Here is a 17,377-nt window from a genome sequence, read left to right on the forward strand (position 1 = left end):
GTTTTCTCCTCCTGTCTGTTCACATCAGGAAGGCAGCTCCTGTATGGATATTTTGTTTATTTATATTTATATACACGCATATCCGGTGTTCTTCATGGTTCATATCAGGTAAATTGTTTGGTTATTTCTCATTTAAAAACACAAGTGGTTTGTTTGTTAATATATTCTCTCTATTTAGCTAGTCAGAGAAAGCTGCCAACGCCTGATTTACTCCAGAGCTGCACAGTGGGCTGGGAAGGAGTCTCCCAAGCAAAGCCAGAGAAACAGGAAAGATTCTGGAGCACAATGCATGAGGCAAAGCAGCTTTTGGTCTTTGGACTCTGTGAAATCAGGCCTGGGGGAATGGAGCAGCATGGGCATGAAATATTTGGGAGTATGGGTTAAAATAGTATTTACCTACATGAAGAATACGTCAGGATAGCTCACCGAAGCAAGTCATCTCTGTAAAGGTGTATTTCAAGCCAAATCAGTCAGCATCCCCCACCACCCCAAAGTCTGTATAATGTTGTCTACATTTGCCAACTCCAGCGTCTGTTTTGATTTTACCTACAGGGCTTACCTGGGCCTCCTGGACCAAAGGTGAGACATTTGGCCTCACTTTGAGGAGTGAGGTGATAAACTGAGAGGTAGACTCTGCTGGCATGGGGAGAAGTGTACATTTTGAAGGCTGGAGGAAGGGAAAGGAGGTTACATCAAATATCTGAGAAAGATTTCTGCCCCAGCTCTGTATTGCCTTCGGGGCCCAGCTTGCATGCTGACTCATGGGTTTTACCCTGGCAAAGTGTCTGAGTTGCATCTCAGCAGAGCAAGGCACGCCTCATCAGCCCCTCTTGCAAAATTCTTTGCCACACACAGCTTTATTGGCTTCTTCCACTCTCAAAGCATTTACCAGCGCTTCAGGAACCGATTTTGCAATGCTATTGTTAACTCCACCACAGTTTCCCATTTATTCACTTGCCAAAGTGCGAATGGGGGGGTGGTTGTTGTTGTTCAGCTGCAACTGCCCACCCCCATTTGTTTTTGTTTGAGATATTTAGCCAGGGTGAGGAGATAGGAAGCACAGAGCTGGGGCACAGAGCTGGCATGAGTTCCCCAGCTGCCAGTGTTTTTTGTATCTTTCCTGCTGGTTTCAGTCACTGCAGGTAACAGGGACTCCTGAGGCTGGAGGCTCAGGGACTTGGTGGGGTCACTCTGAGCAAAAGTGTGAATTTTCCTCATGTAGTGGCCTTTCATGCCAGCATCTCCTCAGGGGAAGGGGCAGGGATCTGTCCTTCTCAGGGCAAGCATCACTTTGTTTTGTCTTTTTCCTTTTGCAGGGAGACCCTGGGATTCAGGGATACCCTGGCAGAAAGGTAAGAGGGGCAGTTCCAGTACTGCTAAATGAATTCAGCAACACCGATGCCTTGTGGGCTCCTCTGGAGCTCTCTGCTCAGCTCTCATCCTGCTGGACCAGGGGCTGTGACAGGCCCCCAGATCCCATACTGTCACCTGCGTAAGGAGGGACTGGACCCAGAGATGTCTTTAACCCTCCGTTAGCAATGGTACAGCTTTCTCCCCATCTGTGTGCTTCTCTACAGCCACTTCCAGACTGAGATCTAGCTCTTGTGCTACCTGGAAGGGCCAAATCCTGGCTATGTATAGCTCCCTGCAATAAAGCAGGAAAAAGCCGATCCTTTCCCTGGTTAAATTAAATTAGCATCTGCTAATTAACGGCAGGGTTGAGTCAAGTCTGGAGGGTGTAATGGAGACAGAAAGAGAGACGGGGGAAAGGCGCAGAGGAAGATCAAAGGAGGGAAAGGGAATGAAGGGACACTGCTAAAGAGATGTCATCAGGAGACGGGGAAGGTGAATGCTCCCAGCGGGCAGGAGTCCTGTGTCCCGTGTTCTCTCTGCACTGCTTTATGGGTGCTCTGTGAGCAAAATGGCAAGACCTTAGAGCTTTTTAATTAGCTCTGTATAAACTGAGAAGTTTTTGTTATGTCAGGAAGTGGAAATTATAGCCCCTGCGGACCACAGCCCACTCCTGCAGACAGATGCAATTTATTGCCTCCTCTTCCACTGAACCGTCGGTTTTTCCATTAAGAGCCCATCCTGTCCTGAGGGCGTTGGGCGGGCGGTGAGGGGGTCCCTGCAACGACCTCGCAGTGAGGGCCTCTGCTACGGGCCCCTCTTACATGAAACAATTTGTCTGGCTAATTTACTTACTGAGCTAAGAGCCCGTGCTCTGGCTGGAGGAATGAGCCTGAGGTTGCGACCTTTCTCTGGGGAAGGTGGAAGGAATGGATGAAAGGAGGGGAGAAAATCCTCCCTGGTGAGTGGGTCGAGGAAAGGGAAAATGGGGCAAAGATCTGTGCAAAGGTGTTAGCTCTGCTAGGATAGAGGATTGTGGGACCATTCCCTTCAATCTGTACTTTTTGCACCCTGAGCATCCTTCCTGATGCAGAGAGGTGCTTCTCTCCTAGTGACACCTGGAGGGTAGGCTGGCATCTGCTGGGCACCTGTGTGCAGGACCCCTCACACCTTTGCTGCCCCATTCTGCACGCTCCCTTTCTTGCTTGCTCACTGTGTTTGCTTCTTTCTCTGTTTTGTCTCTTCTCTTCCCCAGGGGGAGGCAGGCACGTCAGGCCTGCCTGGTGCACACGGCCTCCCTGGAGCTTCGGGCCCCAAGGTAACTGCTGGGTGCAGTCAGTGAGGCTGTCTGCCGGGGGCAGATAAGTGCCACGCAAGCCCAGAGATGCTAAAGGAAAACACAGGGTCGGGGCTGGCGGCAGATTCTCTGCCTAGTGTAAGCCATGTACACAGAAAGACTTGTTCCTGTGTGCAGGGCCTGGACAATTGGTCAGAGCAATTCACTGCTGTCCTGAACCAGGACCAGGATTAGCCCTGCACAGGTCCCCGTACAAGAATAAAACTGACCTGCCTTTTAGAGGCTTTTGCGTTAAGGCTGGGAGAATGATGGTCCCCAAAATGGTTTGGTCCCCAAACAGTTTAATGGTTGACTAGTCTACACCCAAAATATGCAGGAAGGATTAGTATGGGTTACCTCCAGCATCCGCTCCAGCAAGGTATGCCACCTTGCATTCCCATGAGGGATGGGTTACAGCCCGCATTTAGACTGGCAGCGTGGTTTATCCGGACACCCGGGCTTGCTTTTATCACCCACTCCCTCCTTCAGCAATTTTCTCTTTGGCCCTTGCTGTTAAGATTGTTCTGCTCCCTCGATTTCTCCTTATGTTCACTGTCCCTCTCCGTTTCCTCTCTCTTTGTTCTTCGCTGGGCAGGGTGAAAAAGGGGATGCCGGCATAAAGGTAGGCATGAACAATATGGTTTTCTACCACAGTAGATCATCTGGGAGATGTTGCTCCTTGGGCTGATGGGTTGTAAGAGGAAGTTGGGTCTGAGGCAGCTCTGTGGGGTATTTAATGGAGTACACATCTGTGCTGCCATTAACAGCAAACAGACTCTCCACGCTCAGGCAATAAAAGCAGCCTTTATCCATTCGGTGGAATTTGATTCTTAGCAAAGGCATTTCTCTGACTATGAAGCTTGCTAATGATTTGTTACATCTCTCCATTTGATGGGATGGGTTGGGGTTTCCTCATAAAATCTGGTTAGCTGACGCATCAAATCCACTCAAACTCTGCAACTCAGGCTGAGGTTTGGCACCAGCCTTTTCTGTCTGTTTCTGTACACTTTTTACAGGCTCATATGGTCTGTGCCCAGATGTTATCTATTTGACTAAAATTTACTGTACCCATATATTTAAAGTATATTACTCAATGTAGACTGTACTTAAAACATTACAACATTGGCAAGTGTTCGTGACAGTCACAGCATCCCATGTCATGCCATACATTGTAAACATCACGAGAAAGGATTGGTTCAGTAATATTTTGAAAGGCATTGACAGTGACACAGACATTTAAAGTATTTCTTGTGTAGCATACATCTCATTTATTGTCCAGCATATACATTTGCTATATTTTTTCCATCTGGGTGTGTTACTGTTTGAAAAATAGTAGAAAAGGCACCTTCAGAACTTAACGTGGATGGATGTAGTACATCAAATTTAAGGAAGTGTTCTTTGGGAATGCAGGCTCTGGTTTAACAGTCGAATATCACAGCAGCAGTTGTCTTCCTACAAGAAAACAATGCGTCCTCAGAAATAACACGGTGCATGTAAAGTCCAAAGGTTCCCCTGTGTCCAGCTTCGCGTTAGTGCAATTCCATCGAGCACAAAAGAATTGCTTCTGGTTTGTGCTAGTGCAAATGAAAGCAGAATTGCACCCAGGGCTGGATGTTCTGGGAGCTACAAATTTGCTGCTGTCTCGACAGCCAGGTGCTCTCCAATTAAGCTGAACTGCAGGACTGAAGTTGGAGCATGGCCTAGGTGGGAGAGAAGTCTGGAAGGAGACGCCGCGTTCCACCCCTGCTCCCACATCTCACAGTTAGCAGACACCTGCTGTGCTCGCACCCACGTACAAGGACTAATCAGTCCTTGATTTATCTTCTGGAATCCAAACTGAAATCTCCTAGTCCCAGCTGAGATGAGAGTAAAGCCTTCGCAGGAGATAATGGATCTGAGAAAGCCTCCTAAGCCCTTGAGTCAATTCTAGTTTGCTTTTTGGCATCACTGTTTCATGGAGGTCCTAGGGGCTCCTCACACTCTCCTCTTCCCACTTTCTTGGGGGCTCTGGGAGGGGACCAGCGGCAGAGATGGGGGAAGGAGCTGGCATCTGTTATTTGCAGGGCAGCCTGCACCAAGCAGAGAGGGAGGCAGTCCTTTCCCCCCAAAGCTTTTGTGCTCTGCAGCAGTTCTGCCTGCTCTTTGTGTTTGGGCTCTGGCAAAAAGGAAATCTCCAAGTCTTCAGTGATGTCTCAGGGTCATCCACAGTTGAGAACCTTCTCTGTTCTGTGTTAGAGAGCAGTGACTCAGTACGAGCCTGGAGACATGCTCTAGCTACTTGGGCCCTTACTCATCTTGCTTCATAAAGAGTAGAAACGAAACCTGCCATGCTTTTTGTGCTAATAAATCGGAGCTCCGTAGGGCCACCTCCCCAGTCCCGAAACAGCCTGTTCTTTCACACACAGACTTTCATTTGTTACTGTCAGTATCACTTTTCTCTCTACTTCCTTTCTTCTTTGCTCAGAGGAATTGAAATAAAAGTGAAGAGATACCCCTAAATCAGCAGCCAGACATCACCCAGTAGCAGCTCCTGAACATCCACATGGTGCATGAATTTGTTGCCCCCGGAAATTTCTTCTTCCTGTCTGCCTTCCTTCCAGGAGGGCCATCTGGGACTCGGAGAAGCTTTTCACGTTTCCACCTTTGGATTCAATTACACTGGCCAGGATCTACCTCCTCTTTGTTGGGGGAGTCCAGTTCAAATACCGCAGCTGATTCAGAGTTGAGCTGTAGCAATCAATTTTGCACAGCATATCACTGCTTCTTATGGTAGCAGAGAACATTTCAAGGCCCTGCCTTGCTGAAGAGGCTTGCAAGTTGCATTCAAACCCCTTGTTCATTTGATAACCCTGAGGTCTTCATCTGTGTCTCCTGAAGGCCACTAGACAGGCTGTAAATATGATCAGCTGGGTCATTTTAGGAAGCATTTCACTTGCTGTCCCCAGCTTGGCAATTGCATTTGACTTAGCTGACATTTTCTTTATCTTTTTATGAAAGCTCCTTAGGATGAGGCTTTTTCCCATGCTCTGAGGAAAGAGCAATAAGAAATTGGCCGCAGAGTTGCTCAATAACTCCACGTGTTCTGACTTTTGCAGCAAGGAGCAGAAAAGGAAGGGTCTTTGGTGTAATTGGCGGCCCATAGCCAGTGCTGCTGATGAGCACAGGGCATGCTCTGTCACGGCTGGCACTGAGCAGCTATAAAGCTGCTCACCGGGAGCAGGGGCTTCCCCTGGGCTGGAGGGGAGAGGGGTAGTATTTCTCTTCCAGTGGGATTGAGGAGCATGGATGTATTTCCTAAGACAGAGAGAAGCTTGGGAGAGCTAGGAGATGCTGCTGGCCGCCTTCCTGGGGCAGCCTGAGCTTCCTGAGCTGGGCATTTTGCCTCTGACATCTGCCTTTGGTGATCGTTCCCAGCTTCTGGCTTGGCTCCATCACTTTGGTGGTGGCTATGGCGTGCTGTGCAGCCCTTCCTTGGCACAAAGGACATGGGGAGACCACTAAGCAACCAGCGTGGTGGGTACTTACTGCCTTACAAGAGCTTTAAACTACTTAGGGGCTTAAAGATGTTCTGGAGACTTGCTTTTCCTGCTTATCCTCTGGCTGTGGCTCTGAGGTTTCTTTCTGCTCTTTAATGGTGCAGTGTCATGCCTGTTTCTGCTCTCTAATTAGCTCTAGGGCCTGTGTGATCCTGCAGGTGTTGATGGGGGCTGTGCAAACGGTCTGAAGCCATCATCAGAAAACGTCAAGGCTGTGTGGTTGCTCTGTAACTTGCCCCCTGTTAGGGGTTACCTCGCTCTTTCTCACTGGGGTGGCTTTGCTTTCGCAGGGCTAAATAATTAATCAGCTCTTCAGGCAGGTAGTTTCTTCCAGGAAACTCTCTGGGATGGGGGATTACTTCTCCGTGCAGGGCTGCTCTGTGGGGCCAGGCTCCGTGGTACAGGTGCCCCCCAGCAGAAAGCTTTGGTCTTGTCTCATTCAAGAAGAAAAAAACAAAACAGGGCGATCAGCTGGGAAAGAGGGGCAGAGACTGGTCTTCACTTCTGTAGTGCAAAGCATTCACAATTACTAGTTTATTTTTCTTGTTTATGAAAACATCACTGTGCAATCTACTGCATAGGGTGAGAGGTACCCAAGCTGCCTGGGTTGTTTATGGTATGGCATTGGGCAGTATTCTGCAAAATACACTTAACAGCATGTCATAATTACAAAAACTGCTTTTTAAAATTTTTAAAGCACATATGTTCCTGCTACAGAGTGCTTCCAAGCAAGGTCTGAACACAACATCAGTAAGCAGCCTCTCAGAAGATGTTTCATTTTCATTTATATCAGATACAGTTCAGGATTACAGTACAAGAAAAACCCTGGACTTGATGAGTCCCTGCACAGGTTTGTTCATCCTGTAGTGGCCGCAGACTGAGCAGCTCCCTGTGCCCCGCGGAATACTGCAGCAGGACACAGAGACTGTCTTTGTTCCCAGCGCTGTTGCTTCTCTAATCTGTGATCTCTCATCTCTGACAGCCTTGTCCTGCACTGAAACTTTTCCTTTCAAAAATCTTTTGAGCTCAGTAAATAAAAGGCGCTGTGCAATGGTTATGTTTTATTACTAAACAACGAGTTTGTGAGGAAAAAGGGTATTTCTCTTCTGCCTTCTCAGTTGTTGGTGTGACCCTGACACCTAGCTCAGCATCCATGTAAAAACCCACGCTTCTGCTTGTTTGAATGAACCAGCACAACCCAAGGAAGATGCCTCTTGCAGTTAGGTCTGTGTCCTAAATGTACCCTGGTCCTGCAGAGCTGGTGACTCACCGGGTTCCTTGGATTTACCTTCCCAGGATTTGTCACTTCTTTGTGTTTGGGGATCTCTCTAGAGCAGAACAGGGTGCGTGCCACGAACTGGCTGAGCAAGAAGTGATGAGTCTTGAGCCACAACTACAGCAGAATAGAGAAGTGCAAGGAGGATGGAGAAGATTTTTTGATGTTGTTTTTGTCCCTGCTTTGTCATAGTTCTTATCCCTTTGCTCGGTTCTTCACTGGGCTCACACTGCTGGATGGCCAGAGTGCCCCTTACCTTTGGAGGTGCAGTTGAATGGAAGGCTTGTGCCCCTGGAAACTCCCCACTCTGAGCAGAGGGATGTGTTTGGGGGGGTTGGCAGTGGGCTCTCACTGTGGGGGACACTGCCATGCCAGCAGGGAAGTGCAAGTCACCCCAAGAAGAAAATAGAAAGGAGAGTAAAGCGTGGGTGGCTGGGTTTTTTTTGCTTACCACTGCTGGTAAATGGCCCTGGTGAGAGGAGTCAGGTGGGGAAAATGGGCTGTGCCCCATCTCACCCAGCGGCGTTCCTCATCTCCTGTGTGCTTGGCCTTCCTCATGGGGCCCTGGGAGGACTCACATTGTGTCTGTTGCTCTTTTCCTGTGTTTCTTGCTCTGCTTCCAGGGGGAGAGAGGCATGCCAGGGCTTCCGGGAAGACATGGCATGAAGGTACCTTGTAAACAGCGCAGTGATGCTTGTCTGCTTGACCTCACCCATAGCACTTGGCTGTCCCTGATGCGCAAGCATCACCTGGATTGGTGTGTGTGTGTCTGTTGGTCGATGGCTGTCCTCAGCTGGATTCTTTCTGCTTCTAAATTGCCAAGTGTAAGGCCCAATTCCTGGCGGTGACTGTGGGGGAAGAAGGGTTTTTACAAAGCAAATGGCATGCCCGGTCTGATGCTGTCTTGCAACATCAGGATCTGAATGCTTTCTGCTAGCGAGAGCAGCCGGTTGCCGAGGTCTCTAGGGAACTGGCATTCTGTGAACCGGGCGCCCCGAGTGACCGCTGCGAACCTGCGTGGTGCGTGTTCGCCCGTGGCAGGCAGCGGGGTTGTGCAGGCATGGACCCGGACTAGTGCAGCGATGGGTCAGGGTCGGTGTGTGTGAGCAAGCCTGCATGTGTGTGCGTTGCTGCAGTTCTAGGATCAGTACTAGAAAATAACATCTGCATTCGCTGCCATTTAAAGGCCAAAGAGCGAGGAACAGGCATCCCAAATGTACCGTGAAAGCCTAACCCGAACCACTTTCTGCACATAATCCCTTTCATAACTCTAGCCCATATTCACTAAAACCTACTGACCCCTGAGACGTTCTGGAATGCTTTTTTCCCCTTTTATTGCATAGAATCCCTGATCTCCATCTTCTGTCCTTGTGTTTTTTAGCTTTGTCCCTGATTTCTGTTTCAGAAAGCTGAGAGGTATGATCCCGCTGCTCTCTGGCTCCCCACTCCTCCTTGTTTGAACTTTTCCAAGCTCTCTTTACTTTGAACTTGGCTCCCAGTCCTCCTCTCTGCCTCACGTGCTACATCCCAAGCCCTGTCATTTCCCACTTCCTAACACTATTTCACCTCCTCCCTTCTCCTTAGACCCCCGTTATCCCTCATATTTGCTTTTGTAACTGGACATTTTCACCAGCCCCTAACTGATACTAACACAGGGCACACAGAGGCTGTAGAGCAAAGGGTCGATGCCGATGACCTGCTTTTTGCATCAGTGCTGTTGAGGAAAATGTGCCTGTCCCCACGGGTGCACCTGTCTCCGGTTGCAGGGCAGGCTGAATCCCATGGTTTTGTGGTCGCTTGCTCTGTGGTGCGGAATGACACCCAAATTGCAGTGCTTGGGAGTTGTTTTTTCCCCTAAGGTGGCTGGCTTTGCAGCTCTCCTGAAAACATCTTGCTGCAGGGCTTGTCTTCTCTGATAAAAGCAGTATCTGGGCTCCGTATCTGGGATCAAGAGCTGGACTGGGTGCTTGGTCCTCAGTCTCTTTGCTTTCTGCAGTTATTTGATGCTGTTCTGCTTGTTGGCCCCTGCTTCACCAGCAGGGTAGGGGTGGAAATCTGGTTTTGTGACCAGGCTGTGCCCACGATCTCTGTCTTTAGAGGAGCTTTCTGGAAAGCAAAGCCACCGCCATAGGTGAACGACCCGTACAGGGAAGGAGGATGTGTGCTCTGTGGCGTTACAGCATTACTTCGGAGTGTTGGAAAGGAAAAGATGTGGATTTTGCCTTATAGTTCCACTTGGCTGGTACTGTTTTATTTCTTAACAACAAAAAACCTCATGTCCAATTCATTTAAACAAGGTTTCTGTCTCTTCTCTTTCTGACAGGGCGCCCCTGGGTTGGCCACCGCCGGGATGAAGGTCAGTTCTGTGCTACTCTGCAGTGTCTCAAATAGGGCACATCCAAGAGAAGGGCTGGAGCTGTGTGAGGAGGGCACGGGAAAATGGTCAGAGAGCTCCCACTAAAGGGGAATCGCAGAACTGCTGTTGCTTTTGGCAGAGAGGCTACATCCCCCTTCAGCAGTGCCCCTGCTGCTCTGCACCTCTCTGAGCAGAGGCTGGTGAGCTCATGGCACTCCACAGCAGGACAGGGATGGCAGCAGAGCAAGGGGCGAGCTGGGTGCCTATTAGGGGGCCGAAAGTTACCCTGAGGGACCTGAGATGCACAGTGATTGTTGTCCTGATCACCTCCAGCTGCTGCAGAAAAGACAGATAAGGAAGTTATCTCCAGAGCTGGTGGGGAGGGTTTTTCTCCCTGATCCCACATGGTTCCCATATTAACACACACCCCCACATCCCAGCTGTGCCTGCAGCCTTGCAGTCTGCAAACAGAGCCAGGAGCAGGCAAGTTCCTTAAAGCCAGCAGAAAAGTCTTACCATGCTCCCTTGCATCTGGAAGTCTCTTCTTGAAACGCTGCAAGGCGGTTACTCAGTTTCCCAAAAGCCTCTTGTTTGAGGCTTGATGTTTTTTTTTTCAGCAGTCCAGGAGTTGACTAATGAAGATAGTACTTCTGCCTGGAGCTTGTTTTAATATGCATTTAATGCACCCTCATGCCTTTATTTGCAAGACATCCATAAAGAAAGGTTCCTTCTTCCACCCTGATAGCTCTAGGAGGTTTTGTGCTGTCTTCTTGTTGTTTTTTTTTTTTGTTTGTTTGTTTGTTTGTTTGGTTTGTTTTTTTTTTCTCACTTTATTTTCCTGTCTCTTCCCCACCAGGGTGAGCCTGGGACTCCAGGAGAAAAGGTACTCTGTAGGCATTGCTCTGTTTTGTTTGTGATTTTGTCTTGTGTTTTTTTCCACATCCCGTGAGGGAGCTGAGGAATAGCCCTGCACTTCCCAGTGCCCAAATCCAGGTCACAATGACACCTGCCCCATAAGCAAGGGCAATAGCAAATGGCAGTAACATGCAGTGATGCCAAGTGAGCAAGAGACTACTGCGAACAGATTCCCTCCCTCCTGCTGGTGCCTGTGGCTTGGGGAGCACCCTCCTGCTGCCTTCTGTCCCTACCCCACAAAACACACACAGCACACTTGGCTCAGCAAGCTCCTTCTCCCAGGACCCCCTCTGCCTCCCAGTGCCTCTGTTCGTGCACAGCCTCCCCGTCTCAGCGTGGCGTGACCTGGTTTGAGTTCCTGTGGCGGGCAGGGTACAAAAATACCCCGTCACTCTCCATCACGAAGCAGCTGGCTTGGTTTCTGAACAGCTGGCTCCCCATGTGTGAGGCTGGCAGGGTTGTGTTACAGCATGCGGCAGCCACGTAACAGCCATTCTCTGTCTCTCTTCTTCCCCACGAAGGGACAGCCTGGAGTCCCAGGGAGGATGGGCCCCCCGGGTTTGCCAGGGAAAAGGGGGCAGCGGGTAGGACACCGTGTGTTTGGGCTTTGTGTGCTGTGTTCCCTGAGAGCGGGAGCTGGCAGGAGCCTGCTTGGCCTTGCGTTGTTGTGCTTGCGGGGCATCGTGTGTCCTTCTCTGGCTCTTGCCCCGTTTGTGAAGTGCGTTTGCATGTTCTCGCTGGCAGGAGGTGGGGGCTGGCAGCAGGCAGGGCAGCGTGAGGTGCCTGGGGCATAGCCGTGTCCCAGGAACAGCTAAGGACAGTTCTGCATCTCTTGGCTCCAGAAATAACACCCTACACCAGGATTCAGTAACTTGACCTCCCTCCTCAGGAAACCTGCCTCTTTACACCGTTGTTCAGGTGGCACAACGTTTTCAATGGGGCCCTTGTAGCCCTTACAGGCATGTGTACTGAAACCGTGCCTGGAATGAACAGTACGGTACCAAAACCAGAGCAAGGCAGAGCGTGGGACTCGCAGAGCTCTGGGACAGGATTCGGGATGATTAAATTCTGATATCCTTAACAAAACTCTGAAGGCCAAACTTTTTTTTCTTTGGGCATGAAGTCCTGCAAATGTTTTTCTTCTTTCCAGGGAGAGAAGTATTAGTTGATGCATGCTCTGGTATGGGAGAAAAGCTGGTGGGGGCCTTCCAGGTGGCAGCAGGCTGAAATACCTTAGAGAAAAGGGTCACTGCACTCCAGAATTGCCTAAAAGTGATTACTGCTTGTTAATTATTTTCCATGGAGCCACGAGTGCATGTCTATTCTTGGAGCATTGATGCAAGCCCCCTGCATGCCAGATGTGTGCCCTTGAGCTCTGATGAGACTGGTGTGCAGCACCAGGGAACGCTGTGCTGGTCTGGTGTGCTGCTGCTCTGGAGAGAGCTAGGCACCTGCTAGGAAAGGGATTTTGAATTGTTCTTTGTAATCTGCACAAATTGTTAGTCTTGGAGACGTGAGGATTGCAGGTAAGGACATCTTTTTCTGCTGATGCACTTGAAATGTCTTTGTGGCATAAAAAACTCTCCAATATCACACTCTGTTGTGACAAAAGGCAGAGCCCCAGACAGCACGCAGTAGCTGGAAACCATGGGTTGGATGGAATAGGCTGAACAGAACCTAATTTCAACATCAAGACCACTGACTGAACCCCCGTCATTCACAGATGATCCAGATGCTGTGGTGAACTAAGCAAAGTCACTTCACCAAGCGAAGGCTGGGTGCTGGCTGCCCTCTTTACTCACTGCCCTGCGACATCCCCCATCCTCCAGGGTGCCTTGGGCAGCTCTCTGCAGGCATCCCATCGGGGGCCTCAAACCATCACCTGTTCCTGCCCTTTCCAAAACTCCTGTTTTCGCTGCTTTTCACCACCACTGTGTGTCACAGAGCTTGGCTGCTAACTGAGCTGCTGCACTGCTTTTATTTAGGCATGATGAGGCTGGGGTTTGGAGGTGGGGGCAGGAGCCACCCCTGGGAGAGGTGTAGGAACGCTGGCTGGGATCCTTGCCAGAGCAGTGCAGTTCATGGTGACTGGGAGGGGTGAAAACTGGGAAATTAGCGGGCAGTTCCTGCGGGAAAAGCTGAACTCCTGCACCCCAAATAAGATAAGGCACCCTGGGCAGCAGCTTCCCTAATTATAAGAAATGGGGAGAGCCTGTGCTGGAGGGCTGACAGCAGGAAGGGTTTAGCAGACCCGAGCATTAAGGTGGAGATAGCGGATGGGGGGGGTCTGGATCCCCTGCCCACTCACCTTCCTTGGGAGAGAAATGGCAGTGATGTGCAGAGGTGGGCAAAGGGGCACCAGACAGCATGTCCCTGCCTGAGCAGGCACTGCTGGCAGGTGCTTTGTCTGTGCCTAAAATGAGATCCCAGAGGGGAAGGGGAGCGGTTTGAGAGCATGAGCAGCTTCTCCTTTGGCTGCTTCTCCTGCACAGGCTGCAGTCAGCCCCTGGCTGTGTTTCCTCAACAGGGGGAGAAGGGACGAGCTGGTGACCCTGGGCTTCCCGGACTCCCTGGCCTGAAGGTTTGTATCGTCTGGGATTTTGGGGCCATTCTTCATCCCCTTTCCTTCTTCTCTCCTACGCTAGCTGCATGCAGCCCTTCCCCTGTGGCTCTCAGCTGTGCTCTGAGAGGTGGGCAGCAATCACGCCTCCCAAGTCAGGCTTTCACTAGGTACTTGCCCTTTGGGAAAGGGGACCATGCACTGAATGGCAGTGGCAGAGGATGAGAGTTTAACAACAACTCCTGTTACTGCTCTTGTATCTGCTCTGTAACGCTGTCTGCCTGAGAACTACAGCTTCAGAGGCAGATGTACCAAAAAAAAGCCATCATCAAGTGGTTTTATCAGCTCGGTTTCAACAGTGGGGAAAAAAACAACCCACAGTGTGGTCAAACTGGAGGCGTGGGGTTAAGGAATGAGCACTGCAGCCGAAGAGGTGAGAGCTGTGTGAAGCCCTGGCAGGGCTCGGAGCTGGAGCCCCCAGGCAGAGCAATACTGGCCTGGATCTTGGCCACCCAGCTGGGGCTCTGAGCACGGATGTCCCTGGGTTGTCTGGAGGCCAGCTGAGGGTGGGGGGACACTGACAAAATTCATCCTGGGCCCTGAGTCTCTAAGCCAGCGGTTTGCTAGGTGAAATTGCAGAGATGGAGCGAGACGTGATCTGTTTTTCTTTGCACACAGGGCGAGAAGGGAAATAGTGAGAATGCCTTGGCGGGAGGTAAAGGGGAACCCGGCCCCCCAGGTCTACCTGGGCCCCCTGGACCAAAGGTGAGTGTTCTTCCTTGCGTCCGGAGTTTGTTGTGAGGCGTTGTGCCCAGCACGAGGTGTGGAGGAAGTTTACACTCATCTGTCCCCATTTCTGCTTACATGCTGAAGGGACATCAGCTACTGCAGAGTGTTTTAGTTGTTTAAATTGCTGAAGGAGAGAAACTTTGTGAACTGTTTTTCGAGGAGGAGAACAATCTCCTTGTGCTCACATAAGTCCCCTCTGGGTGTTGTGAGAAAACAGGTGCCCAGAACAGCAGCCTCTAGTCCCTGGGGTACTTGAGGTAGGGAGGCAGGACCAGGGCCATCCAAACCTCCTCTCCCCTTCTTCTCCTACTTCCTAGAGAAAGGCACAGAAATCCTGCCTCTTGGCAAAGGACACCCCAAGAATGCTTAAAACTCAGGCTCTATCTCAGATGTATGTGGGGAACAGCCCTCCTGCACTCCTCCTTGGGGCGTGAAGTGGATGCTTTCCTTCACGCTCAATACTTGTTGGTGCTGGGTAGTGGAGAAAGGTACCGGTGTGAAGTCCTGTTGGGAGATTGGGGTGACACACCGGGGTGCTCAGCTGGTGTGGTCCTTTCTCCTGGAAATGCAGGAGTTGCACCACCCACCCGATACAGAACGATCCCTTTCTTTTCCTCTCAGGGAGAAGCTGGTGATGTTGGCGCTGCAGGACCGCAGGGGGAAAAGGTATAGAGGGCTCGTGTGCAACCCAGCTCCAGGTTCAGTAGCTGCAAAATTACTCCTATACATGGAAAATGTAGCAGAAGTGAAGCACTTTAAAACTGAGCTGTCTAGGAAGCTGGCAAAAAGCAGACGGTTAAGCAGAGGATCAGGCTGTTTGAAGACTGGCTGGCCAGCCCCCCCGTGCTCAGCAGCTGTACCTGTGGGATGAAAGAGGCATAGGGGCTGCCCCAGCCTGTTAGCAGTGGTGAGGGTGCCCCCTCGGCTGGGTAGATGGGGAGGAACAGGGGCAACCTGGAGAAGGGAAAGGAGAGATGGCTCTGTGCAAAATGGGCTGGTCTCAGTCATGTGTCAGAAATCAGGTCTTGTACACATAGCATGTTGAAGGGGGAGAGTGAAATACAGCCTCTGGGCTGGCCTGGTCCCCCAGAGGCAGCTCTTCCAGCAGCAGCCTCTGTTGGAGCATGCTGAATCTCCAGGGTGCCAGAGAGCCCATCAGGCTGGTTTGGGGGAGCAGGTATGGCTCCAGGGGGTTTGAAGGCTACTTCCTGCAAAGAAAACCTACAAACTTTGAGGTTATTGAGGTATTGCAGGCGCGTGCAGGGTCTTCTAGCCTGACCTAGACTGTCAGAGAGGACCAGCAGAGAGAGGAGGTTCCTGGAGCTGAAGCAGCTGAAGTGATGGGCACTGCTAACAGCACGTTCTTGTTACAGGGGGAGCCTGGTGCACTGGGAGAGCAGGGACCCATGGGCCCACGGGTAGGTGTCCCTTCACTAACACCTCTAAAGGGTTTTGGCCCTCCACAGGGGTCTAAGCACTGATTGTCTAGGTTGGGCCTCTGCTTTCTTGATGTTCTCACCATCTGTTGAAGTGCTTACAGGTGGTCAGGGGTTAAGTTTGACACAGGCCACTTCTCCATACCCTTATCAGAAGGTACTGCTACTTCAGGGGGAAAAAAAATAGACTTCTGAGCCACCTCATGCTCAGCTCATCAGCAAGAGGTGTGTCTGGGCACCCCCGGCTGAATTCTGGCACTTGGACACCCTGCTGCTGCCATTTGCTGATATGCCAAGTCTGGCGGTAGAGACAGTTCCTGGATTCTGGCCTCAACTTCACTGTTTGCCAGACTCTGACTGTTGTCTGATAGTCTGGGGGTCACCTGGCTACAGTTCTATAGTGTTTCCTCTATAAAATATGCTTTTGAGCTTAGTTCAACAAATGGAAAACCAGAACCTTGTGAAACTGACCCCTCTCTGACACCTTCTTGTTTTAGGGTGAGCCACAGCTCTCAGGCTGTACCGTGGTAAGGACGATCCCTAAACTCTGACTAAAGGTCTGGTATTTTGCAGGGCCCCAAAGGAGAGCCTGGGAAGGATGAAATGATGGACTACGATGGCAACATCAGTGAAGCTCTCCAGGTGAGCAACTGCCTGGCTGTCCACGAGGTGGCTGTTGGGTGTCTTACTGTTTCCCAGGGGATGCAGAAAACCCAGAGCAGCTTAGATCTGCTTCCACAGCAGTAACAGCAAAGGAAATACTTAGTTGTTCTATAGCTCCCTTCGGCCCATAGCTCACTGCGTGCTGTGTTTCAGTAAACATTTTTGCATCTTGTTTAAGAGGTGCATTAGCACTGGTGGGCACAAAGGCCACGTGAATTTCCTCAAAAGGGGCCTGTGACTTGGGGTACACTGGTGAAAGAAAGCTCTGCAAAGCCTCCCAGAGCTGCGCACTGCTGGTTGGCCTGGGTTCTGCTTGGAAAAAAGAGATGTGGGAGGAATTGCTCAATAACAGCTCTATGGGACTTGGAGATGATTTTTGGCTTCATTCTATAAGGTCCTTACTCATTTGTGCTGGTGTTACATTAAAAGAGAACAAACCCAGCCTGGGAAGAATCTCTGTTTTCAAACGACTGTTACTGTTTCTTCACTTTTTTCCTAGGAAATACGAACTTTGGCCTTGATGGTGAGTTCCTGGCTTTGTTGTGTGGTTTTAAGCAAGTGGCCATACGTTCATCCCAAGCAGATAGCCTGGTGATTTTTGTGCAACTGAAGCTTTTTTGGCCTTTGCTGTTGGGGCAGTGTTGACAGCTGAAGGAAGAGCTCACCTTGCCTTCTGATCTTAGCACTTGAATTATAATAATGCCCTTTATTTCTCTGACTTAAGAGGTAATGTAATGCATGCTGCTCAGAAGGGGCAGGGAAGAGCAAGGGGGGGCTGACCCAAGTGGAAAAAAAAAGAGGCCTTGGGCGATTTGCAATAAAGAGCATTGGCAGTCCATGGTGGGCACTTTGTGGTGGGCGGGGAGGACATCATTTCACCACTGGTAAGTGTAATTTGACACGAGTCCCATACAAATCTAATTGTTTAAAGCAGGGGTGGGGGGAACTGGATTTTTAAAATACATAACAACAACAGGGCAGAGCAAAATGGGTGTAAGCATCACCACTTGCTAGGCTAAGCTGCTGCCTAGTGGCTAAGCTGCTTGCCTTAAAGTGGTAATTGCCAAAGCTGGTCATAAAATCTGCTCATAAATATTAGGATCTAAGAAGTGTAGTGTCTCCTATGATCTCTACTCTAAAAATACATTTTTTGTAGATAG

General features: G+C 50.3%; 1 protein-coding gene across 3 annotated transcripts in view; it reads left to right on the forward strand.

The window, feature by feature from the left end:
- Window positions 1–17,377, forward strand: part of COL13A1 (collagen type XIII alpha 1 chain) — a 99,400-nt gene that overhangs the window by 51,948 nt on the left and 30,075 nt on the right. For 2 of the 3 annotated variants that reach the window (XM_083844356.1, XM_083844355.1), the window contains exons 16-27: window positions 553–579; window positions 1,317–1,352; window positions 8,122–8,166; window positions 9,822–9,854; window positions 10,711–10,737; window positions 11,291–11,353; window positions 13,297–13,350; window positions 14,008–14,094; window positions 14,740–14,784; window positions 15,492–15,536; window positions 16,128–16,196; window positions 16,717–16,740. In XM_083844356.1, coding sequence (XP_083700482.1) covers window positions 553–579; window positions 1,317–1,352; window positions 8,122–8,166; window positions 9,822–9,854; window positions 10,711–10,737; window positions 11,291–11,353; window positions 13,297–13,350; window positions 14,008–14,094; window positions 14,740–14,784; window positions 15,492–15,536; window positions 16,128–16,196; window positions 16,717–16,740 — 555 coding nt within the window. Of the gene's footprint in view, window positions 1–552; window positions 580–1,316; window positions 1,353–2,605; window positions 2,669–3,281; window positions 3,309–8,121; window positions 8,167–9,821; window positions 9,855–10,710; window positions 10,738–11,290; window positions 11,354–13,296; window positions 13,351–14,007; window positions 14,095–14,739; window positions 14,785–15,491; window positions 15,537–16,127; window positions 16,197–16,716; window positions 16,741–17,377 lie in introns of all 3 variants that reach the window. The other variant, XM_083844354.1, reaches the window with a different exon arrangement.

This window comes from Anser anser (genome assembly GCF_964211835.1).
Source record: "Anser anser genome assembly, chromosome: 7".
NCBI lineage: Eukaryota > Metazoa > Chordata > Aves > Anseriformes > Anatidae > Anser > Anser anser.